This window comes from Triturus cristatus, chromosome 9, assembly GCF_964204655.1.
Source record: "Triturus cristatus chromosome 9, aTriCri1.1, whole genome shotgun sequence".
In the NCBI taxonomy this organism is placed as follows: domain Eukaryota; kingdom Metazoa; phylum Chordata; class Amphibia; order Caudata; family Salamandridae; genus Triturus; species Triturus cristatus.
In genome coordinates this window covers 642,576,254-642,603,414 of record NC_140592.1, presented here as the reverse complement: position 1 = coordinate 642,603,414, position 27,161 = coordinate 642,576,254, and the positions used below count along the sequence as shown (strand labels likewise).

At 42.8% G+C, this 27,161-nt stretch overlaps 1 protein-coding gene across 1 annotated transcript in view; it reads left to right on the top strand.

The window, feature by feature from the left end:
- Positions 1-27,161, top strand: part of LOC146798423 (mucin-17-like) — a 512,003-nt gene that overhangs the window by 301,831 nt on the left and 183,011 nt on the right. The window contains exon 10 of the mRNA XM_085627967.1: positions 22,895-22,960. Within this exon, the coding sequence (XP_085484093.1) occupies positions 22,895-22,960 (66 nt within the window). The remainder of the gene's footprint in view (positions 1-22,894; positions 22,961-27,161) is intronic.

The following is a 27,161-nucleotide window of genomic DNA, read 5'->3' as shown; positions in this document are numbered from 1 at the left end:
TGTGCTGTTTTAACGTCCTGATATTGCTATTTGCACTACAATTCTAATTGTTTTAAATTTCGCCACTATAAGTTTTTTAAGGGGGGCAACACTACGTGTGTAGTTTCAACTTTCTTGCCATCCTCTCTGGTCCACTGCAGCATTCTCTGCTAATTGCTTGGCGGGAGGACTGATTCTCTTCTTCCGGGTGGCCATTGGCAGTTGCTTTATTTAGTCTCTTCCCTGAGCACTTTTCTGTTGGTGTTTAATCCAGGGATGGCACCAATGTGTAGCGAATGCGATCTTGGATAGGTAAAAAAATGGCTTTCGGCCTAGACATAGCACTGAATCTGTACTACTTGCAGTGACAGAGCAGCTACGGTCCATCGTGGATGAGGGCAGAACCTCGGCATTGAATCTGTTGAACCTTAGTGCGGCCTTTGACCCGGTCTCCCATAGGATCCTGCTACATCGGTTAGAGGAGATCGGGGTCAAGGGCAAGGCCCTGGCCTGGTTTGTGTCCTTTCTGACTGATCAATCCTTTCAGGTCTCTGCTCCTCCTTTTTTCTCTATTGTCCACCCTATCGGTTGTGGTGTTCCACAGGGATCTGCCCTGAGCCCCACTTTATTTAATGTTTATGTCCGCCCCCTGGCCCTTCTGGCCAAAGCCCGGAACATTGACATAGTATCATACGCCGATGATACCCAACTAGTGTTCACCTTTTCAAACAACTCTAAAAAAGGTCAAGCGAAATTTCAAGATGATCTTTTGGCCATCTCTGACTGGATGGTGGATAACTACTTACAATTAAACTCTACCAAGTTGGAGGTGCTCTTGGTGGGCCGTGATGCCTATCTATGGGGCAATCATTGGTGGCCTGCGACCTTCGGTACCCCTCCCCAACCGAAAACCGTGGTTAAGAACCTAGGAGTTCTGATGGACATTGCCCTCTCATTTGAGAGTCAAGCAAATGACAGTGGCAGGTACCTGCTTTGGTCTCCTACGCGGCCTCAAACCCATTCTGGGATTCTTTGACGCACCCACCCGTCAAATGATTGTCCAATCCACTGTGCAGTCTTGATTAGATTACTGTAACAGGCTATATCTCGGCGTGAATAAAGCTGTGACCAAAAGACTCCAACGAGCTCAGAACGCTGCTGTCCATGTGCTTTTTGCACTGCCTACGCATTGCCAGGCCTCAGTCCTTTTACGCTGGCTCCACTGGCTGCAGATAGAACAGAGTGTCCACTTTAAGACTCTCTGTACTACAGACAAGATCTTGCAATGCCAAGGCCTGCAAATTTTGAACAAACTGTGCTAGCTGTATGTTCCGGCCCGTGCCCTGCGCTCCGCGGACAAGCATCTCGCCTATGTCCCGCGGGTCCGCAGGGTAAGAGCAGGGGGGAGCTCTTAGAGGTCTATGTCACCTGCCCTGTGGAATTCTGTTACTCTTGCTGCCCGAGGCACGCAAGACCATTGGGCTTTCAGAAAAATTATTAAAACGTGGCTTTTCTCTAACCTCTAGTTCTAATCTCTCCTCTACGTGCTCCTGTCAGCTTTAACGCTGGGATGCCCCGTTGATGGGTTAGCCATGCACTTTATAAGGACATATAACATAACATAACATACAGGTAAGTATACGTTTACTATAATTTAACATAACATAACAAAACATAACATACAGGTAAGTATACATTTAGTCTAGATAAAGTTTAGTAGACTGAAACATGTTCTTGATGGGGTAGAGCAAAATATGTCGGTAGTGAGCTCGAAGCAGGGCCACAGTAACTATGCAACAGGGGAGGACCACATTATGCACTAAGAAACGTCAAATTATGCAGCAACCATTTGCAGCAATAATACTTTACAATTCTGTCATTTTTTAGGTGTAAACAAAGCATAGGCATTGATGCCACCGCATTAATATCAACTTAACACCTCAATACAGCAATCAGCAACCCTACGTGACATAATGCCTGCACTATGGGGCAAAATGTATGGTAGCATCTTTAATAGTTGTTTTATTCTTTCTTGTTTTTTATTAAAGTCTGCAAATTATGCAGAGGACAATGGATTATTCGGCAAGTGCTGCAAATGCATAGGGATCTGGAAAACACAGCAGCCGCTGAATCACACAATTCCCGTGGCCCTGGCTAAAAGGTGAAAATTCATGGATGGAATGCAGTACCAGTGTAATACATTTTAACTGAGCTCTGTGTCTAGCAGAGAGATAGGAGATTTGCTATCGTTAATGTGAAGTGGTTGTGTGTCTGGTTGAAATGTGTGCAAGTAGTGAAACTGGACGTCTTGTTAGGGGGAGAATGCATACTGAGGGAAGGACACTGCTGAAGTCGCCAGTTTTGGTCATGACAACCAGATTAGTAAGGGCTTCTGGTGTGTGAAAGGGAAGGAGAGGCACATTTTATGGATGTTGAACAGTTGGAATTTGGTTCCTGTGGACGAAATTAATTTTTATAGACTCATTTTAGAATTGAAGTAGCCCCTAAAGTTGTGTGCATAGGGCGACGGTGTGAGTGTGTCAAGTGGAAAAGCAATAGGAGTGGGTTGGATGTTTAATGCAGTAGTGGCAAGAAATGAAAGCCTTTGAGGAGTTCAGCATGAGTGAACAAAGAACCATCCAGTATCTCAGTACCGTTAGGTGTTGCAAGAACCCAAAGGAGCAAATTATGTCCCCAAGAGCTATCACATGTAAACAGAAGAGAAGGATGCCCCAAACAAAGTGAAAGGTGAGACAGGCCGGAAGGGAGGGAGTGAAAATCGAGATGCATTTTGACCTGGCTTTCTAGGTGTAAAAATGCACAGAGTTTCATATTTTGGTATTTTTTAGGTCGAGCATTCCAGACCTCTTGTATTTACTTCAGTATATACTTAAAAGTGTATGTACTTTGTGGGCTCTGGAGATCAGCCCTAGGACGTGTCTGCTTCCGCTTAGGGACTTTTTTCTGTTCAACTGCCTCTATTTACCTGTCTTGATAGAAAACGACCTAAAGAGGTCAGTAAAATACCAGAATTGCTTTCTGCTTTTTCAACTGCCTCTATTTAACTGTCTTGATAGAAAACGACCAGTAGAGGTCAGTAAAATTCCAGAATTGCTTTCTGCTGAGGGGCTTTCTTTTTTTTTTTTTCCGGCAACTGCCTCTATTAAACTTGCTTGATAGAAAACGACCAGCAGAGGTCAGTAAAATACCAGAATCACTTTAGCATTCTCTAGATTCCAGTCCATAGAAATTGTCTTTCACAAGCACCTATAGACAATAACATTTTTTTAAAATCTTGTATTTTCAGTGATACGTCCCCCGAAGGGAATGTTTTTTTATTAAAAACAGAGCTTTGGACTATACCATTTTCAGCTGAAAGGCAATATTTCTCTCCATGTGTTTCCATACCTGGCGTGTCACGCAGTTTGGTGCTTACTTTCCCTCCATGTCAAAGAACAGTAGATGTTTCAGCACCCAGGCTAATGTTTGCATAGCTAAATACATATAAGGTCCCAAAGGCGAGAACAAGTGCATTGCAAATGCTTGTTTAAAACAAGCATTTGTTGGATATACAGTGGTGGTGCAGATGATGTTATGGGAAGACTACTTTTGTGTGTCTAAAAGGTTCAATACGTGTTGTGGAGGCACAGTGTATGTGTGTTGCATGAATGTTACGGGGTGGTATGTGGCCTCAGAGGCAAGTTATCATGGGCTACAGAAAGTCAAAAATAGGAATTGGAGGAACATGGCGGATGGTTATAGTTTCTGTTGGTGTGGGACATGTGCAATAGTTCCTGCAAATATAAGGGCACAAATCTCATAAGACCTTGGAATTGCAGGGGTGTAAGGGCATCCAATCACTTCTGAAGCTCAACATATCATTTTCTCAGACTTATGTGCAGTTCATTGCCTAGTTTGACTCCAACGGCCAAGAAAGTTATTCCACAATTAGTTGGCCTAGTAAAATCATTTGAGGCCAATAATCTTTTGGCCATCAATCTTAAGCCCCCAGAGTTGGACTGGGAGCTAAAGATATCACTTGAGAATGCAACTGACCTATATTGCACCCAAGGAATGTTGCAAGTGACTCCAACCCGCACCAGATGGGCTTTGGACCCTGCTCCAGGCAATGTTTTTTAATAATGTAGTTGAAAAAAACAGTTTGCAGTATGGTTTTTCAAATTCACTGGTTAAAATGTCACAGGAGAAAACATTTGTGAAATATTCTAATACTTTAGGGCCTAATGTATGATTACATGGGAAATATATGTCATTCCTTCAGGAATGCTTTCAGAGCGGAATTAGCTGAGACATTCTGAGAATTCCTCTGTCTCTCGCAACCCACATTAATGGTCCAGCTCCGTCTTTCGAATCCAGCACGACTGTAAATGTTTCTAAGATTTTTTCGATTGTTAATTTGTTATCGAGGCAATTGAGTACATATAAGGCAATAAGTCATTACCAGTGTAGCATTCAAGGCATGGTGACATACACGACTGGTACTCAAACATGTAATAAGCGGAGTTGAATGTATGGAGAACGCCCCACAAAAATGCTAAGCAAACATGCATAATCACATCTCCTAGCAATGGACTCATATGAAAGAACAGTTACAAAAACAGACAGAAACTATCCTACCACCTCAAAGAAGAAAACAGTGACCAATACACTCAGGGCCTCATTTATGAGGCCCCTTGCGCAGGAGCTTGCTCCATATTTACGAGGCAGCACTGAGCCATTATTTTTTGGGTTAATGCTGCCTCATAAATATCGTTCCCTTTAATGCAGTTTTCTGCGTTAACAGGGACTGCAATGGGTGTTGCTTGGGGCGTTCCCAGCAACATCCATGGCATTTTGGCATGGTCCCAGATTTACGAGAAATCGTAAATCTGAGGCAGCGTCAAACATTAACACCTCCCCGGGGAGGTGTAAGAGAGGCACAACAAGGAGAAATATCTTTATTTATCCTCGTTTTTGCAGCACACATAGAAAAAAGGAAAAAGCCTCTTGTGATTGTTTTTGTGCAGGAAGGTTTCCCTTCCTGCACAAAAACAATCATCCCGTAATGCATGCACCCTGGCAACAAGGTGCAAAGGTGACTACGTTGGCATACGGCAGCCCATTGTGCACCGGCGCAGGGGAAAGGGGCAGGAATGCGCTTTATCTCATAGATACAGCGCATTCCTGCCCTTTTCTTTTACCGTAGGGCAGCGCAGCAGGGAGCCCCGCGGTAAAACCTCATAAATGAGGCCCTCAGTCTTCAATGATCATTAATAGACTGCAAGTAAGCATCAAACAGCTCCCAGGAGTCTTTGGTTCTTGAAGCACTGGGAAGGCTTATAGAGTAAGTTTCTTCCCCATTCCTCATACAATGTCATGCCTTTAAGCTAGTCTTAAAATCGAGGAGATTGGCGACCCCCCACGCCATGGCAACTCTTTGTTTACCTAAAAGAATCACAGTTGAAATGAGTTTTTGAAAAGCCTTGGGAAGGGGTTTAACATACCCTAGCAACACAATTCTCGCTGACAGCTGGAGCATGAGTCTATGGATTCTACAGCCTGCATGATTTGGGTCCAGAACTCAGCAATGCTCGAGCAGTTCCACGCATGATGGAAAAAATCTGCATCCCAAATCCTGCATCTTTTAGAGCGGGTGTCTTCAGATAAATTATACATAGCTAGCGTCTTTCGGGGTAAAAATACACTTGTAATAGGAACTTCTTGTGTATTAAGTGAAGTCTACCATTAGAAGACAACTCCACAGTTTGCTGACAGCAATAGCACCACATCTCATCCGCGACATCTATACCAATTCCTATGCCCATTGCAATTTAGTGCGGGTGGCTCCACATCCAGCAGGGCCATAACTGCTGAGTCAGGCACAAGACTGACTTAATGGGCTGTGCAGATGATAACAAAAGTGACAGTATTGGCCATTTTGGGGGCTCCTTAGAAACGTTGGATACACGCTCCGAACAGCATGGTAACGAGTGCCGTATTTTATGGTATCAAGGAACGTGGGATCTGCAGCCCCCAGATATTCTCCATACTGTGCAAAATTAAGGTTTGGGAACAGGTCACCTACAATAATAACATGTTTGGTATGGAGATTAGTCATCATGACGGAGGAGCGATCAATGTGGAGGGGGTGATTGTGTTTAATAGTCATGAAAGGGGAGTAATGCACTGCCACATCACATATTGTAGCCAGCCTAGACAAGGCCCAGGCCATTCACATTTCCGTGTTGGATTCCTGTCATCGCACTAGTAAAATGAGAATAAGGTGCCTCCTGTAAAGGAAGTGGAGGTAATTGACCCTGTTCTAAAACGAGGCGTGGGGCATGTCAGCTATTGTGAATCTAATGATGCATAAATTGAACCTGGGCGATCAAGTAGTATATCTCAAAATGCCCTGTCATAAGGAAGACAAACCAATCCAACTCAGACAAGGCTGGTTGCCCGCCCAGGCCAAGCGAATCATAAGCTAGTTCATTTGCTTAAAGAAGGACTTGTTCAAGGGGATAGGTTTGTTTTGAAACATATAAAGTAACTTTCGAAGGATTATCATTTTCATCAGAGCCCCACTGCCCACTAGAAAAGGGCATGATGATCCAGTGTTCCACTCTATCTTGGAGTCCATTAATATATGTCCCATAGTTCTCTAACAGGATCGTCTGAGGGTCAACATGCTACAAGATGCCTAAGTAGCGTACCAAACCTGTCCACCACTATTGAAAGCAATATGGAAGGCTGGGTGTTGTGGAATCCATATGCGGGAACTAGAATCAACTTTGACCAGTTAATTTGGAAACCCGACCAATGGCCAAATTGGGTAATCTCATTCATAATGGGAAGCAGATCAACTTCAGGACCCCGCACCATCTGCATAGATAGAGAGTAAGGTGTAGCGATATTCCAAAGTAATACTGCGCCGGTAATAAATTACTGAAGTATCCATGCTCGGGGCTCCACAGTGAGAGCGAAAAGTCAGGGGGAGAGGGGACAGCCTTGTCTTTTGCCCCTCCTGATGGAAAAAGTAATGGACATCCCTCTATTGAACCTAACACGAGCAAGGGGGTCTATATAAAATAGTCAAATCCATCTGTTCAGAGCACCTCCCAACCCCATTCTAGTCAGCTCTCACAATAAAAAAGACCATTCAACAGTGGTGAATACCCTAGAAGCATTTAGAAACACTGCCACAACTCTAAGGCTAGGGTCTAGTTGATGTGTAAGAGCAAACAGTGAGAGGAGGTTGTAGGTAGTGGAGTGCACCGGAATAAAAACAGAATGATATGGTAGTACTTGGAGGGGCAAATTGTGTAATAGTTTGTTTGCCAGTATTTTACCTAAAATCTTACTGTCCACATTTATGAGAGCTAAGGTGCGATAAGAATCACAGCATTCCGGACTCATCCTGCTTAAGGAGGGTGATAATATGCACCGCCCACATTTTTTGTGGAAGTGCACCTGCTTCATTAGCCTCTTCATAAACCACTAAGAGTAAAGGCACAAGTTCTTAAGCATATGTCGTATGAAAATTTGGCAGGGGGTCCATCATTGCCAGGGGCTTGACACTTCTTAAGCTGTTGAATCACCGTTTTGATCTCTTCTAATGTAATTGGCTGATTCAGTGTAGTAGTACACTCTTCAGGCACCAACCAAGCCAGAGTTGCCCGCTCTACGTAGTTATGAATAGCTGAGTCATTAGACTGCCGTATGTAAGTGTATAGTTCCCTGTAAAATGCGGAACAGGTGTATATAAGGGCATTGGGCATGTAAAGGTCTCCACCATCAGGCGTTTGTATGTGAGTAATATGGCCAGCAGCCCAATTAAGCCTGAGTATGGAAGTTAATGTGCTCCCCGATCTATTTGCATCCCCATACAGCCGGGCCAATGCATAATTGCCCAAAAACTTTAATTCTTTGTCTGCCTCCTCCTTACTCTCTATCACTTTTGTTTGCATTGGCTCTAGCAGAGAGCCATCATGCAGGGTGTCATCTCGCTAGTCTAGGCTATGCAATTCACTCTCTAATTTATGAAGACGAGCTCGAAATGACTTTAAAATACTGTTACATTTAGCTATGCATTCTCTTCAGATGACGGCTTTCAGGGCATCCCAGAGGGTGCCCATCTTATCTACTGACCCTCTATTTAACTCGGCACCATGCTATAACAGTTTCCAAAAACACTATTCAATCACCGAAAACCATTCAGCTTCACATGGAATCTGATATAGAATCACAGCAGGATTTGGTACTATTGGAAAACAAGGTATCACAATCTGATTAATTTTATTCAAGTCCTGAACAATTCTATATTTCCTGTTCGGTTTTCGTATGCCCATGATAGGTGAATTACACGAGATGCCCAAAATCTCTCTCAAAATGCCTTGTTCAGTCAGAATTTCAATCAACTGTGTTATTCCAGCAACAGATTCAGGGATTAGATTATACGCTGGAGTTATTTGGCTTTTCTGGAATTTGAATTGGAGCTATTCCTTTCATTAATCCAATACCTTTTCCAGAAAAATCTCACACTTCAGGTAAGACTGTATCTCATAACACACTCTTTACTTCTGTCTGTTGTCTAGACATTTTAAAAACTACATCCTAATCTTTGATATGAAACTCTATTCCTTCTGGTCATGTCCTTTTGGCTAGTCCTGTGATGTTTGAATTTCGAGTCCCGATATCGCTGAGAGCCTGGTTCGTGAGGGGAAAACTGCTGGTGCTCTGCCCTCCCATGCTTACATAGGAGTTCCACTGGTGTTCCGCTGTCTGTAACCCTGCCGTCGCTGCTGTCGCTGTGCCATCTTGCGGCCCCGGCGAGAGGAGACTACAGCTCCCAGGCGCCCTAGCGCCCCATCGACGTCATCCAAGCGCCCGGAGGCGCTCAAAAGAACGACGCTCCCTCGGTGGAGCGGGAAGTTTGAATTTCGAGTCCCGATATCGCTGAGAGCCTGGTTCGTGAGGGGAAAACTGCTGGTGCTCTGCCCTCCCCTGCTTACATAGGAGTTCGGCTGGTGTTCCGCTGTCTGTAACCCTGCCGTCGCTGCTGTCGCTGTGCCATCTTGCGGCCCCGGCGAGAGGAGACTACAGCTCCCAGGCGCCCTAGCGCCCCATCGACGTCATCCAAGCGCCCGGAGGCGCTCAAAAGAACGACGCTCCCTCGGTGGAGCGGGAAGTTTGAATTTCGAGTCCCGATATCGCTGAGAGCCTGGTTCGTGAGGGGAAAACTGCTGGTGCTCTGCCCTCCCCTGCTTACATAGGAGTTCCGCTGGTGTTCCGCTGTCTGTAACCCTGCCGTCGCTGCTGTCGCTGTGCCATCTTGCGGACCCGGCGAGAGGAGACTACAGCTCCCAGGCGCCCTAGCGCCCCATCGACGTCATCCAAGCGCCCGGAGGCGCTCAAAAGAACGACGCTCCCTCGGTGGAGCGGGAAGTTTGAATTTCGAGTCCCGATATCGCTGAGAGCCTGGTTCGTGAGGGGAAAACTGCTGGTGCTCTGCCCTCCCCTGCTTACATAGGAGTTCCGCTGGTGTTCCGCTGTCTGTAACCCTGCCGTCGCTGCTGTCGCTGTGCCATCTTGCGGCCCCGGCGAGAGGAGACTACAGCTCCCAGGCGCCCTAGCGCCCCATCGACGTCATCCAAGCGCCCGGAGGCGCTCAAAAGAACGACGCTCCCTCGGTGGAGCGGGAAGTTTGAATTTCGAGTCCCGATATCGCTGAGAGCCTGGTTCGTGAGGGGAAAACTGCTGGTGCTCTGCCCTCCCCTGCTTACATAGGAGTTCCGCTGGTGTTCCGCTGTCTGTAACCCTGCCGTCGCTGCTGTCGCTGTGCCATCTTGCGGCCCCGGCGAGAGGAGACTACAGCTCCCAGGCGCCCTAGCGCCCCATCGACGTCATCCAAGCGCCCGGAGGTGCTCAAAAGAACGACGCTCCCTCGGTGGAGCGGGAAGTTTGAATTTCGAGTCCCGATATCGCTGAGAGCCTGGTTCGTGAGGGGAAAACTGCTGGTGCTCTGCCCTCCCCTGCTTACATAGGAGTTCCGCTGGTGTTCCGCTGTCTGTAACCCTGCCGTCGCTGCTGTCGCTGTGCCATCTTGCGGCCCCGGTGAGAGGAGACTACAGCTCCCAGGCGCCCTAGCGCCCCATCGACGTCATCCAAGCGCCCGGAGGCGCTCAAAAGAACGACGCTCCCTCGGTGGAGCGGGAAGTTTGAATTTCGAGTCCCGATATCGCTGAGAGCCTGGTTCGTGAGGGGAAAACTGCTGGTGCTCTGCCCTCCCCTGCTTACATAGGAGTTCTGCTGGTGTTCCGCTGTCTGTAACCCTGCCGTCGCTGCTGTCGCTGTGCCATCTTGCGGCCCCGGCGAGAGGAGACTACAGCTCTCAGGCGCCCTAGCGCCCCATCGACGTCATCCAAGCGCCCGGAGGCGCTCAAAAGAACGACGCTCCCTCGGTGGAGCGGGAAGTTTGAATTTCGAGTCCCGATATCGCTGAGAGCCTGGTTCGTGAGGGGAAAACTGCTGGTGCTCTGCCCTCCCCTGCTTACATAGGAGTTCCGCTGGTGTTCCGCTGTCTGTAACCCTGCCGTCGCTGCTGTCGCTGTGCCATCTTGCGGCCCCGGCGAGAGGAGACTACAGCTCCCAGGCGCCCTAGCGCCCCATCGACATCATCCAAGCGCCCGGAGGCGCTCAAAAGAACGACGCTCTCTCCGCGTCGCGGGACGCGCGCGGGCGGGCGCCGGACGAAGCCCGGACAAAGGGCGGGCCGTCTGTGGCCGTCCGGGGCAGACCGTGGCTGGGCTGGGCCACCCCCCTTGATCCGTACTACAGGTATTTAGCTGCTTTCATATTCTAAGTGGTTAAGTGTATATACTGAGCGTACGTTGACTGTGAATAATGGGGAAAACTACACGGATGGCCACTCGCTCATCTGTCAAAACTAAAGTCCCTGCCAAGACCCCTCTTCCAAGTCTAACAGCAATAGACAGGATGTTGCAAAAAACAATTGGAGTAGTCGCCAATGCTATTGAGAGCACTGAGAGGCGGCTATCACTACCTCCTAGTCTATGTTTGTTAGCGCAACAGCAACAGGACACAGAGGATCGCTCCAATGCTATGCTGAGTATGCAATTATCACAAGAATCTATATTAATGGCCTCTTATGCGGACTTCCCGGTCAAGGACCCGAACTGTGTTGTAATTTCACAAAGTACACCTCCTGATGAGTTTATGAATCGAGATAACAGGTTGTCTCTAACTCCTAGATTAGAACCAAGTGAGGGACAATTTAATACAAATAATGTCCCCGATCATAGGGAGGAGATAATTATTTGTGAAAATGAAGATATAAACACTATGGGTTCGACAATTGGTGTAACCTCCCTGCAGGAGGTACAGGAGAGTAGACCAAAAACAAAAGTGGCGCAGATTGTGCGCAAGAAAGGGAAATCAAAAGGGAAAAATAGGAAATCTGTTTTACCCCCTCGCCAAGAGAATGGAGTTAAAAGAAAGTCACTAAATAGTATTGAAGAAAACTCCACCTTACAAGAAGCCATTACATTGAGTGATTTGGTAGATTTCATGATGAAAATAGAGCAGGTAATGAAGTCCCTGATATTGCCAGTGGTAGGAAGATTAAAGACCCTTTTTGATAAAATTGAGGGCTTAGAAAAGCAAGGGGCAGGTACTGTAGAAACTTTGGAACATTTTGGTGCATTGATTAAATCTCAAGCTGCATTAAGTACTACTAGTGCAGATGATGTTGCTATTAATGTACCGCACACATCAGCAGCTGCGACTCTATCTGAAAGGAGCAAGAAGGATGATGCACCCCTTATTCTATCTATGGGGGCAAACATGTTGAATAAAATAGATACTGGTGAAAAAAGAATTGAAAAAGAGAAAGGTAAGGGATATGGTGAGAAGGAGGGAATGGCAGACCAAAACATTTATAAACAGAATGATATGGACAAGAAAATACATATTGACCTCCCTCCACAGTCATTACCCTATACAGTAGTGTTGACCGGGGTACCAGAGTTGAGTAACGGAAAGATAGAAAACTATCAGGAACTCAAGAATAAGGTAATTTATTGGCTGAATCACAATAGGCCATTGCCTGGACAAACTCGTGTAGAAATTCTAAATGTTAGGAGGGTACACTGGATTGGACAGAGGCATAAAGATATTCAAGGAGATTGTATTATCATAAACTTGAGGGACAGAAGAGCTGTGAGTTTTATTTGTCAATGGGAACCAAACTATAATACTGGCAGAATTCACACTTTAGATCTAACCTACTTTTACCCGTTATTGGATTTAAGGAGAGATGATACCTGGTATTCTGGGAATTATAGGTTCAGACATAGAGGTAATGTTAGCCCAAATTTTAAAATCCCTTTAGTAAATAGATTTCAGATCCTGCAGGGGCTAGAAGATATTGACTGACTCAAGGGAGACAACAGACCCACTGATTTGAATATTCTCAAAAGTTATAAGATAAGGGACCAAGGGCTTCGGAATACCTCCGCCGAAACAGAGATAGCTAAGGCGGTCCCTATTAGTGATAGTCCACAAATTGAGGCATTTTGTGGTGAGGAAATACCTCTTGATAGTAGTAATGATTTAGATGATGATCAATCTAGTGGGGAAGTTTGGTCCCTTATGAGTTGGAACATTGCAGGACTGAGGTCTAAAGTGGGCAATGAAAATTGGGAAAAACTGGTAGGCAATTTTGATGTAATTAGCCTCCAGGAAACATGGACAACTGAACCTATACACATTAATGGATTTAAAACATTCTTTTCCCCAGCGGTCAGCTCAGCTTATGGTAGGGCTAAAGGAGGTTTGTGTACGTATGTTTCGAACCTCCTAGTAGGAGTTAAAACTGAGTTAGTTTTTAATAATGTATATTATCATATTATAAGGATCAGAGTTAACAAGGGGTTTTCCATAATTTTGATTAATTTTTATAATAACATCCAAGGAGAAGACCCAATGGATGTTTTTAGATTATTAGGTAGTAACATCACTTCGGCAACTGGGCGGAGGACAGAGGATACCTGTATCATTTGGGCAGGAAACTTTAATTGCCAAATATGCAGGAGTGGTGAGAATGGGCTGTGTGGGATAAAACTGGATAGAGACATTGGCTCTAGTCATTTTGAGCATTCTGTACGAGGGGATTGTTTAAATGAATTAATATTTGAAAATGATCTGGACTTTGTAAATAAGCTGATTAGTCCGGAAATCCCCTTTTTACCAACGTTCAACGGCAGAGGGGCAAATACAACTATTGATTATGCCCTAATGACCTCTAGACATAGGGACATGATCTGGAAATATGGAATTCTGGACTGCCCACTTAGTGATCATTTCCCATTAAGCTTTAAAATAACCATGGGATGTAAGAAATATCGTGGTAGGACCAAATCTAAAGTGAGAATAGACGACATCGTTATGGTCCGTAAAAATGGCTATGCTCTGAAGTGGACAAAAATTTGCCCCATAGATTTTCAGGAGAAATTAATTAAAAGCATGTTGCCAGAATTTTATGTATGTACAGATGTAAATGCCAATGATACAGATTTTATTAGTAATTTTTCATCGATCATTGCTCAAACAAGGAAGTTATTGTGGGTTGATACAAAAGGAGGGAACACAAGGAAGAAGAGGTGGTTTGATTCTGAATGTACGAAGGCTTACAGAAGTTTAAAGCATGCTATACATGCTACTGAGAAGGATGCTGACCTAATCAGGAAGTGTAGGAGTGTCTATAAGCAGACCCTTAAAAATAGGAAAAATGCACTAAAACTAGAAGCATGGGATGCTTTATGTGACGCCTCGTTAAGTAAAGATTCTGCCTCATTCTGGAGAGTTGTCAATGCCCCCTTTTTAAATTTCAGTGATACGGACCCACTAGATGTAGCAATCACTGAGAGTGAGTGGGCCGAACATTTTACTAAGTTGTATTCCATTGTACAGGATCATATGGTTAGTACCCATGATGATAATCAATTGAGAGACCATGTACAGAGGAGTATCCAACTTGAATCTGAAATAACAATAACAGAGGTGCAGAAATGTATTGATGCAAGTTTGGCGGGAAAAGCACCAGGCCCTGATGGAGTCCCTGTTGACTTATTTAAAAATAACAAGGAACTCTGGACACCAATCCTTACACGTATGTTTAATGCCACTCTGAAAAAAGGCCTCCTCCCATCGTGGTGTGAATCCCTGATAGTCCCAATTTTTAAAAAGGGCGACCGTGAAAACTGCAAGTGTTACCGCCCAATATCACTCCTGGATTCTACTATTAAAATTCTAGGAAGGGTAATCTTAGACAGGTTACATATATGGGCTAATGAAGCAAATATTTTAAGTGACCTGCAGTATGGCTTTAGGAAAGGTCTTGGTACTATTGAACAGTGTTTGAATTTGCATATTTTAATCGAAAAATATACCAAAGTGAAAGAGGGACGAATGTTTTTAACTTTTGTGGATCTTACCTCAGCATTCGACTCAGTAACACATTGTAAACTTTGGTTAGTAATGGACAAACTGGGTGTGGATAAGCAGATTATTGACTTCCTGAGAGACCTTTATGCAGGAGCATCGGCCCGAGTAAGATATGGGAAAAATGGTGAATGCACTAGATCATTTGCAATCAGAAGGGGTGTAAGACAGGGCTGTGTCCTTGCGCCGTTTCTTTTTACACTTTATATTAATAACGTGGAAAAGACTCTGATAACAGAGTGTAGGGACGTACCAATGGTAGGAAATAGATCAATCCCAATTCTGTTATATGCAGATGACGCGGCACTGATGGCTAGAACACCGCAGGCCATGCAAAGAGTAGTCACTTCCTTTTCGGATTTTATGAACCAGCTAGATTTAAGCATAAATTGTTCTAAGACATTCACCATGCACTGTGGGTCGGGTGCGCAGAGGAAGAAAAAAGTAATCTATATTGGAACTACCCCAGTAGAGGACACCTTAACATTCCCCTATTTAGGGGTCTTAATTGATAGCTCCGGGCTATGGAACAATACTATTAAGACAAGGAAACTGTTGTACTGTAAATCTATCATGGCTTTAAAAAATTTTAGTCGGAAAATAGGGAGGAAACCAATTAAGGAAATATTGACTGTTTACAAAGCAACTTGTGTAGCTATTGCCACTTATGGAGCAGGCCTATGGGGATATGCAAACGTCAGCATATTACAAGTTGTCGAAAACAATTTTATGAAATATCTCCTGGGCGTCCCACAGAGTGTCTCAACATATTCTTGCCATATTGAACTAGGGGAACCATACTTAGAAGACACAATAAAAACTGCACCAGTACTTTTATGGCATAGAATATGGACCGCAGATGAATCTGGTTTAAACCGAATGATTATGGGAAATGCAATGGGCTTAGAGAAGTGTGGGAAAATTAGATGGCTGCATTATATTAATAATTTTCTCATGCTATTGGGACTAGGGGATTATTATACTGATCCGCCCTCTCTTTGTAATATTTCTAGGAAATGTTTAAAAGATAGATGTATGACCTATTTGCAAGAGACCAGAGCTAAAACAGAGTTTAAGAAATCTACGGTAGTAGCTCATGAGCAAATTGTAATTTGCAATAGTTTACAGCCATATCTAAAGCTACAAATGAGTGATTATGAAAGGTTTTTATTGACACGTTTTAGATTTAATCTACTATTTAGATCACTCAGCTTTCCAGCTATGAATAATTGGTCAAAAATCATGAGTAAATGTCCCTGTGATGATTTATCAGTGCAATCAGATATGCATATACTTTTCTTTTGTAAATTTTATACTAGACCAAGACAAATGTTTGTTGTTCCTTTGCTAAAAATGATGGAAATTAATCGCTGTCGCCCTGCTTTTTTAGCTGTACAGAAACTGGATAATATTTTAACTGTCGTATTTATTTCCTCATTCCTTAAAAATGTTTTTAAATTACGGAAAACAATTGAGATCTGAACTTACTCGGTTTTTTACTATATGTGGCCCTATAATTGTAATTTTTATATAAATGTAATTTTGTCTTTGTACTTTTATGGTTATTTTGTATTAATAACCGAATAAAGAATAACTTGACTTGACTTGACTAGTCCTGTGATGTATAACCCTATTACATACATTTGTCCCATTCACACAACAATAACGATTCATTCTAAACAGGTGATGTTTTACCTAGCAGCTTACTCCTGCCTCTTTGACATCAGGCTCTTCGTATTCTATCATAATCCCTGTTTGTGGCATACATAATTATGTCCCCAGGCACAGCAGAATTATTCTGTATAAGGGTCACCATTGTTTTCATCCTTGGCCAACAGCCAGCTGTGCATGATCGCATCTATTTAGAAAAGCATTGGTGATTGTTCTCATAACATTTATGATTGTTTTCAAAGCATCCATAATTGTTTTAAAAACATAACAATTCTAGAAAAATCTCTGGAGTGACCACTGTGGTATAAAAGACCCTCACTCCCCCCTACAAATTAGAGGAGAATTCCTTCCAAGCCGACTCGGGGTCCTACATGCTGAATCTTCACCCTTGTAGGGTGTCATCCACGAAGCTGAACAGAGACGGGGTCCTCGTTCTGAAGCATCAGATGAGGGGGCTGGTTCTTCCCTAGGGGTTTCTTAGCTACATATACACGCATATACATGCTACACATACAGATCTAGGCTAAGTACATTTAGGCAAATTACTTAGGGCATGCATTTTAGGGATATGGAAGTGCTACTGTTTTTATCTGAACTGCTTATGTTCATCTTATTAGCACTATGGTATAAATGTATTTACTATTTACTATATTGGTGCCAGCAATCTCTTTTGAATGAATCTGTCTCCTGATTGTCGCAGCACACATGTTTTACACAAGACTGTCGCTGGACCAAAAAATACATATTGAAATCACCTAATCTCCATCCTGTTTATTTTTTGAGAGTAAGCAAGCTCGAGTGTCTGAGCAAAAAGTACTTTAGTGTTTGCCACGATCCCTGAGGAATCAGGGTTGTCATGTTCAGTGGTTGCCAGAGACTACCTACACCACTGTAGAAAACAGAGGGTGGTAATGGCACTGTAGAGCTAGCTGGTCGAATGGCTGACATATCCTGTGGGGGTGTCCGGAAGCAGTCAGGACACGACCCCTCAGTTTCGGTCATCCAAAACGCGCAGGTCCTGAGGGACTCCTAGAAACTACACGACATTCTGGAGTACAATAAATGGAACAATTCATTTTGCACAACAAATCTCACCCTAACAAATTTACTGAACTGGAATCACACACCACAAATTTATTTAAATCCTCAAAAGTTCCAATCTGTCCTTGAATAGTTTCTGTCACTGGGGTTGAAATCAATTGATTTGATACTCCTACTACTTGGATTTTGTCTCCCGAGAGGGATAGGTTGGGAATTTCCACAGTTCTCACAGTGGATCAAATAGCTCCAGTATCTACAAGGAATGAAATAGGTGTTCCATTTACCTTGCCATCCACATAAGGACCATTCTGATCTACTTCTAAGGATGCTCCTAGCACGCATTCCTCCTCCCTTCTCAGGCACCGTCATTGGGATGTATTTGAGTCACTGCCATCCATCTGTAACAAATATTGTGAGGCCACTTGTATATTTGGATTTACTTAATCATATGTATGGAAACCCATATTCACATTGTATTTCTGTACCTGCCTGTTCAAATTTTGCATAGGAGCCTGAGCCATATTTTGATTCTGACCCCTTTCATTTAACATTGGCTGATACATCGTACCATTATTCTCCTGTGACTGCAGCATTCTATCTGCACCTGTCACCATTGTCTGTCCATTTACCCGATTAGCCAAATTGGACCTACACTCTCGCTTCCAATGCCCAAACTTGCCGCAACTCTGACACAGGTATATCTTTTTCAATGTCTCTATATTTGATCTTCGTCTCTTTACTTAAGGCATCAAATTTTGCATGGGATTTACTATTACACCTTTCATTTGAGTGGTGGTCTGACCATTTCCCTGTATCTTACATGAAAAACCTGAATCAAAACCCACATATCCTTTCGTAGCTGCTCTCATCTGTGCCAACAATATAATTTCTTCTATTTTCACTTTTAATTTGCTAACATCTATGTTCATGCCTTGATCTGCACTGCATAGTATGCTACCAGTAGGGGCTCTTTCTCTGATCCAATCATCAAGTTCTTCCGGGGATGGCCCTATCGACGTACTTGTTTCTGATCTCAGAGATTCCCCACAAGCTTCCCCTGTCTTTTGCATTACTTGTGAATTTGCTCTCTGGTTTCCCATTTGCAAAACCCTCCTAGTAATTATTCGCTGACCCCTACTTTCTGTTTCAAGACTCTTTACTGAAATACTTATTAATGGCTCTTTTCCCCCTTCCATGGTGGAATTAATTCTATTACGTGTCTCCACATCGCTCTCATGGACTTTAATTCTTTCTGAAGTTGATAATGCTCTTTGATTTCTCACACTTTCACTCATATCATGTAAGGAATGTGCTTCTCCTGTAATTCCAGTTTGAACAGTTATTGTATGGGGTTGCGAAACTCCCTATTTGATATAGAGGAACAATTGGACCTAAAGTTACGGGAACTGATAATGTATCTGGACTATTTGTCATGACCACATTTGAAAATTCTGCTCTTTCAGGAGTCTGATCTCCATTCAAGAAAATACTTCCATAAGCTGGGTCTAGATTTGCAGGTGGGGCAGATGGCCTTAAACCCACGAATGTATTTGTCCCTGAACTACTCTGTTCTTCATTATAAGGTAGAGGTCCATTTAGTAATAGTTCATTCAGTAATTCATCATCTATATCCTCCAAACTCTCATCTATCAAAGTGGTTTCTTGACCTTTTGACTCTTCATTATGTTTTCTTTGTTTCTTACACTTTTCTCCTTTCTTATTTTCAGCTACCATTACAGGATACATTCGTGCTCCCAAAGCAACATCTTACCTCCATAATTTTTTATGAGAATCCCATTTTGCCTTTGCATATCGATTCAGCGTATTTCTATATCTCACCTGACATTTCTCTTTTTCTCTTCGATAGGCTTCATGTTCCCATTCTTCAAGGGCTTTATGTTGTATGGGCCTAGGACTCGGTTTTAGATCATTCATCTGCTGCCTCAAATGTTCTACAATTCTTACATTGAATGTCCCGTCCTGCGGTAATGCCAAAGAACCATCCTTCTCAGTATATTTTACCCAATTCTCCAAACAGGTACAAATCTGATCTCCTCTCTCTAATGACATCTGTAAAGCAGCCGTACTTTCCGGAGCCACAGGAACTCATTCTCTAGTTGGTATAGGCTCACCTTTGCATGTTAAAGCTTTCATTAGTTTAAAAAAAGCATTATTTCTTTATTTCAACTCAATCTGTTTTGATCCTACGATCTCTATTCCGTATTATTGTTTCTGCATCCAATCAGTGATAGTTCTCAACCACCAATGCCAGAGTGGCTTCACACCAACCACCAATACCAGCGCGGCACTTGTATGACAGCAATCAAACTCCTCACTGCGACTGACCCTCCCTTCACAAACTGTCCGTCGACCTTTTTCTCTTCTGTCTTTTTAAAGCAAACTCCACGAAAAAAACAAATACAACATAAAACAACTTTGTCTGCTCCAGTAAAAGAGTTATAGATACCCACTCATTCAGAAGATCTAATTTGCTTCCAGTGAAACCTCTCTTTAAGCAAAAACAAATCTTTAAGATCTCACCCAGTGCGCTTTCCTGAAGAAACCTCAACAATTTCAACTTTTCATGTTTCAAAGTTCCCTTCCTCAGTACCGGCAACGACATCTCATGCACTGTACTCACATAACAGCAGACAAACACACTTAGTGTATGCCACACTAAGACCTGCCTGTAGGCTTATCCTGGAAACTTAGGCCTCGACGGGCCCGTACTCACTTAGGCCTCAACGGACCTAAACTCAATACAGCATAGACATACAAATTTACAATGTGACATAATACTTCTGTCAAGTCAAGATTTTACCATCAATCAAAACCCTACTATTTCTTCTAAGCTACTAGAAACACCTTTTAACCACGTCTCCTCATATCCTAGTTTTATTAGTCAAACTAACCATCCGACAGGCTACCAGAAAATTGATGCAGCGGAAAGCTGGGCAAAAACATATATTGTATCTCTCTACAATAATTTCAAATCATCATCTTCTGCTGGGCCCATAAACATATCACCTGTTTGAGCTAACAGGGACTTAGATATTTGGAGAACGTGAGGCAATTCCTTATGAGGACCTGGAATAAAGAAATGCCAAAAACAGATCTATTTCATCACCATTACACATCTGTCACCAAGATCCATAAACCTTAGACAAGAAGTATTACTCCAAGAATGACTCAAATACGATAATGTGGCTCATAGAAAACATTTATCTAAAGCTTCAATTTGAATGATCAGAAACATGAAAATCGCTTTTCATAGTCATATTTAATAACAGTAAATTAGTACAATTAGCCACACAATACCATACAGATTCAATAAGAACATTTGCTGGATTGTCTAGAAAAGGAATGAGAGAGCAACATGGGAAAAATCCAGATTCAGCATTTAGATCATACAAACCAAATATGCAGAAATGAAGCACAGTGTGCCACAGAAAGGAGTCGGTCAACCCTTCAGTCGAAAGGTTATTTCCTGCACACTTTACCAGCCGGAAAAGTGCAGGTCCCAGGTCAGTCAGGAAAGTTCAGTTCAATTGTTTGGCATTAAAGGGAAGTCAAAGTTCAGTCTGACAGCATGCCAGGCAGGAAAATAGAAAATGACAGCCAGCTCGACTGCTCCTCCAAGGGGCAATTATACTTTCAAGAGTTTACAGTTTACGCCCACAAAGTATCCTTTCCATCATCCCATATGGTTTACATTGGTTGTCCACATGGAGCTGCTCATGGTGTGATCAATACCTCACTAAGAAATCCGGAAACATTAAGTAAGCCTTTTGCAAATTCATAAAATCCAACTATTTTAAATTTCCATCCTTTCCTCTGAAGTAAGACAAGTTCACTTTGCTCACAGTCTGTCCATTCCGAGGCGCTCTCTCTTAGTTTGCAATAATATTGATACATTCCTGTCAAAGGTGTTGCTGAATCAAAAGTGAGTCCATTGTTATAAAATGCAGAAGAGAACTTCATGAAAAGTTCAAATATTGTCTAAAGTGACAACTGCAGCTAAATTCTGCCTTTTGAGCAAGGAATGAAAAGCATCTGAGGCCTATATGAACATTCGTTGAATCATTACCATGTTATGATTGATATAAAACTCACATTAATAATTGTATTTCAAATTTTCAAAATTAATTCAATCATTATTCTTCTTTAAAGGTTATATGTCAATATTAGGTACTACTAAAATAATAATTTACATGTGTATCATTTTCAAAACAAAATATTTACGTGATTTACGTGTCACTCTGAAGCACACATTTTTATCACATGACATTAGAATATGCTGGGAGTTTTCATACTATCGATTATTTATGAATTAAGCATTATAATCATTGCAGGTGCTTCACTATGCAGACATTGTTTCATTTTCGAAACAATTTTAGAAGTGATCGTCACCACATTTTCTATGTTAACTAAGTTGAATTTCTCAAATCACAAGATTACATGCATAGGTAAATAATCATTGTTTCTCTCTTTAATTACGTTTTCACATTTCCATGTTTCAAACACTTCTGCATGCTTTTACAATGCAGTAGGAAATCTCACGTTTTACGTCTCAGGGGGAACAACCTTTACAACGCAACTTTTACAACGCACTACCATTACAACAAAACTGTTACAACGCGAGTGCATTGACAACGCAGGACATTACAACGCAAGTCTTTACATCGACTTGCATTAGATGGCGTGCTAACATTAAAAATAGTGTAGTTTACTATCCCAACACCTTCCCTACTGTTACGTGGACTGGAGTTGGAATAGTAAATTACACTTTTTTAATGTTAGCACGCCATCTAGTGCAAGTCGATGTAAAGACTTGCGTTGTAATGTCCTGCGTTGTCAATGCACTCGCGTTGTAAAACTTTCGTTGTAACAGCATGCGTTGTAACAGCATGCGTTGTAACGTCATACATCCATGTCTCAGACATTTTACATGATTTCATCAAGAATTAATTATTGTAAATCTCTTTTAATGGTGAGAATTGAGAGAGGCAACTGTCATATAACATTTACGCTTCATCAACTGCATCAACCGGCATTCCCCACTGGTTGCGGTGGCCCCACCAGCCACCAAGGCACTCCAGTGGGGTACCTCTACCCTGGGGGCAGGTGGGCCAGAGTGCACAGAGGGGCCTGCTCACACCAGCAGCCACATACAGCGTGGTAATCTCCACGCATGCACCCACATTTCAGCCGACCACCTATTAGGCCTCAATGCAGGAAGTCTTCCTCCAGTCATGCTGCCGTCTGCACCATGGCTGCATTCAGAACCCCAGGCACCGGGGGTGCTTCACCACCTCTGCACAGCTTAATCAGCAGAGAACTGCAATAGGTAGGATTGCAGAATTTCAAAAGCAGACCTCTGACTGCGGAACTCTGTTAATGTGCCTCCATGTTGTATCACTGCTAGGCCACGCCCTGAAATGTTTCTAAAATGACTTTATTTTCGAATTACTTTCCTTGAAACAGTTTGTACCTCTTTCCACGGCCCACTGGAAGGACACTACAGAAAGTTGCATCAGTTACAAATTGCACCAAAAAAACTAGCTATTACAAATACAGTTATTAATGAAACAACTCAATTTTTCTCTGAAAATAACAAGTCATTTCACTTTCCCTTATGAGCTGTGATAGTAATGTTTTCTTTTCCTTCGTTTTCTTTTTTTAGGTGCAACTCGTATACCTCGTGCCTTTACCAAATTAGAAACAAAAAGCGTCATTGTCAACCCAGTAGGTAAGGAACACGTGAATAATATCACAAATATAAAATGCAAGCTTATATGAGTGAACAATTCCACGTTTTTTAAATCAGGGAATGTGGTGTTACTTGTCTCTTTGCCTATTCATTTCAGCATGTACATCTGTTTTTCAAGATATCAGAGCTTTTTGGTTGTGTTGTATGTCAATGTTAAAAAAATTATATAAGTTCGGAGCATTATACATGCGCCTGTCTGCACACAACATTGGCTCCACCTTTCATACAGTCGTATAATGGCTTGTGTTTTTGCATACAATACAGTGCTTTTCACTCTGAAAAATAGATTTATTTAAATAAAAACAAATTAATTAGAATTACACTTTAACCTATTTAAGCTCAAATATCACTCAAGCATTATGGATTTGTTCAGGTCGCGAGTTGTGTAGCATGCCTTCAATTTCTTCTAACAACGAAATAATTCACATATGGGACACAGAAAGTGAGTGACAGATTTCCATATTGTGGGAGTTATTGAGGAGAGGGATCTGCCATGCATCATGTAGAGAGAAAATATGGGTTCATAAAATCATGGATTTCAAGATTTTTTTAGGTCCAACATTAGCCAAGACCTTTTGATTTGACTAGAATTATAGATGTATTAAATAAACAGTATAGTTATTTATAGGGGAGTTTTAGCCAGCTCTTTTCATCCATTGGTCTGTTGATGTGCCTTCCACCCTCTACAGCATACAGCACGGTGCAATTGGTCATCCTACTTCAGCCATTGGCTAACTCTACTGTGAGTTACAGCATTTTGGCCTTTCACACCGAACGCAACTGCACACCAATTAGTTCCCTTAAAACTAGAGGCTGCTATTGAAATTAGTGTTTTTTAAACCAAAAAATACTATTACTTTCAGGATTTTTTCTATCTATGGGCAAGGGATCAGCTACTCCTCTAACAATGAAGTTTTGGAAAAGCAGTGATGAAACAAAATAGGCCCTCGCAAAGCCAATAGACTGGAACCCCATGCCAGACCTATTGACTTTGCCAGTGTTTATTAGAATTAGCCCAATGATCTTCTTCATACTCATATCCGGATTGTCCATAAGGAAAAAAGAGAACAGCCAACTGATAGATGACTGCACATGTGTGTGCAGCATGTGGTGCTGTGTTGCAGATCAGAGCTGCAAACGCCGCTCTTTTGCTCAGGGGCAGTACAAGCACCACAGGCGAAAATGCCTCTTTGCCTGTGGAGCAGATAATTCTTGCCCTGTTTTTATCAGGATGAGTCACAGCATTCCTCATCACATTCTGTATTTTATCCCTGTCCATGGTACAGTGGCCATGCTTTTATTTTAGGTAATATACTTCTTCGTCAGGAATTTAACATCCTTCACAAAGGGAATAAATATCCCTCATTCTTAATTCTTCTGCATCAAGGTCACCACCATAGTCAAAGATCTAGATATACTAAGGACGTAATGTGAGAGGCGTTTATGATAGTGGCCCTGAAGATTAAGGCACCGATAAAACGAACATTACTGACAACTAACCGAGCCAGTGTCACTTTGTCCATCTTCCTCATCGCAGTACTTCCGGCGTATTCCCAATTGATGCACAATGCTTCACTCACTGCCCAAAATGGCACAACACAGAGTCAAGATGCTGCTGCTCCTGTGGATATATTTAATGAGGTCAGTGAGAAGTATATTACAGTACCCAGAAGACAAATTCATCAGCAACAGCACCAACAGTCTGAGATGACGGCATGGATGCAGACCCACTGTCAGTACCACTCCTTTCACTGATACCCATGAAGCCACCATACATGTAGTTGAAAATGACAACACATATGTGGAAGCAGGTTTTTCTGCTACCTCACATCCTTTCGAAATTGCCAGTGTGCTATGTTAATCCAGGGTCTGAGCCATTGGTTTCCTTCCTTTACAACTTTATGACCAGCTCCTAATGTGAAAAATTAAGAATGTGCAATTTAGAAATGAAGCAATTACTGCAAACACTAAGAATGTGCAGTCTTTAAGATTACTGGGAGAAGCAAGCCTAATTTGCCTATATGATGTATCTTCAGCAAATGCTGACGTTTCACTGTAGAGATAGAGCTGGTTTGATAAGGCTTTATTCTCTTAATTGAGGGTGATAGTGTAAACTGGGCCAAGAATTAAATAATATGGTTCACAATTTCTAATACCATCACTTACAGGGTTGAGCTCCATCCCCATGCTGGTCTCTCCTTCTTGAGGCAATGGATCTTGGTCACCATGTTGCAATTCAAAGAGCTATTTTGGCATCACAAGCAATTTCAAAAACAATTCTCAGATCAGTCAATTATGAGAGTTTTGGATAGGTTTTCAAAGCTGTATTCTGATTAAGAGATTAGTAATTTTCTTTTCTTTTTTTGCTTTATTCATATTTGCCTCAGTTATGAGAGTTTTGGATAGGTTTTCAAAGCTGTATTCTGATTAAGAGATTAGTGATTTTCTTTTCTTTTTTTTCTTTATTCATATTTGTCAATACGTTTTTAAAGGTACAGAAATGTCATAAAAAGGTTTGGTAAGAATCAATCAGACAAATTTTGCATTAAGCACGTTCCATGAAGAATATACCCTATTCCAAAGCTCGAATAAGGTTTTCAGAGTTAGAATAACCCATGAAGATTTCAAGTTCAAAGGGAAAGAGTGAGAATAAAGGAGCATGAAGCTCAAAGTCAATTTTAAGCAGCAGAACACCCCATAAAGGGCAGTTCACGAAACTTAGATGTCTCAGTCAATCAAGTAGATAATCATACAGTCACAGTTCCAATCTGCAAAGATTAAAGCCTGAAGATAAAGTAGGAAGGATGAACAGAAGCAGCAGTAGCCACAACCGTGAGCCTAGGAGAAAAGAATGGGTTGGGGTACCATCCAAAGAAGCATGGCAAAGGGCATCAAAAAAGCATCGAAAAAGGCATTGAAACTAACTAGGAACACTCACTAATAAAAAAAAATATGAATATTTGTTGCAGACATTGTATCTGGTTTTTTCTCCTCTGAACCAATCAAACGATCGCTGTCCTCTGCAAGCAGGTTCTGTTATTCCTTTTCCAGAAAAATACATGCAGATTGAAAGCCTTATTACAAGTATTCCCAGACGTGGGACCCGTGCTCACTACGCCACTGGAGTCAAGCTATCCTGGCTGATGACGGCTGATAGCCAGAAACCGTTCCTAGGATGCTTGATTCCGGTCCAGGGAAGACATGGCTTGGCAGTTCGGGCTGGAATGTTCCCATGGGTCACAGGGTCAGGACTGATTTGCATATGGCCATGTCTGAACTGGGGTGGCGTAGTGGGCAAAAGAAAGATGGATTTAACCCAGATCTCTTGACTGGGGGAGAATGTCTGCATTGTCAGCATTCCGTCCATCATTTGTTTGTTGTAACGCTTTTCGCCCTAAGTGGGATGGGTATTCCCAGACGTGGGACCCGTGCTCACTACGCCACTGGAGTCAAGCTATCCTGGCTGATGACGGCTGATAGCCAGAAACCGGTCCTAGGATGCTTGATTCCGGTCCAGGGAAGACATGGCTTGGCAGTTCGGGCTGGATTGTTCCCATGAGGCACAGGGTCAAGACTGATTTGCATATGGCCATGTCTAAACTGGGATGGCGTAGTGGGCAAAAGAACGATGGATTTAACCCAGATCTCTTGACTGGGGGAGAATGTCTGCATTGTCAGCATTCCGTCCATCATTTGTTTGTTGTAACGCTTTTCGCCCTAAGTGGGATGGGTATTCCCAGACGTGGGACCCGTGCTCACTACGCCACTGGAGTCAAGCTATCCTGGCTGATGACGGCTGATAGCCAGAAACCGGTCCTAGGATGCTTGATTCCGGTCCAGGGAAGACACGGCTTGGCAGTTCGGGCTGGAATGTTCCCATGGGGCACAGGGTCAGGACTGATTTGCATATGGCCATGTCTGAACTGGGGTGGCGTAGTGGGCAAAAGAAAGATGGATTTAACCCAGATCTCTTGACTGGGGGAGAATGTCTGCATTGTCAGCATTCCGTCCATCATTTGTTTGTTGTAACGCTTTTCGCCCTAAGTGGGATGGGTATTCCCAGACGTGGGACCCGTGCTCACTACGCCACTGGAGTCAAGCTATCCTGGCTGATGACGGCTGATAGCCAGAAACCGGTCCTAGGATGCTTGATTCCGGTCCAGGGAAGACATGGCTTGGC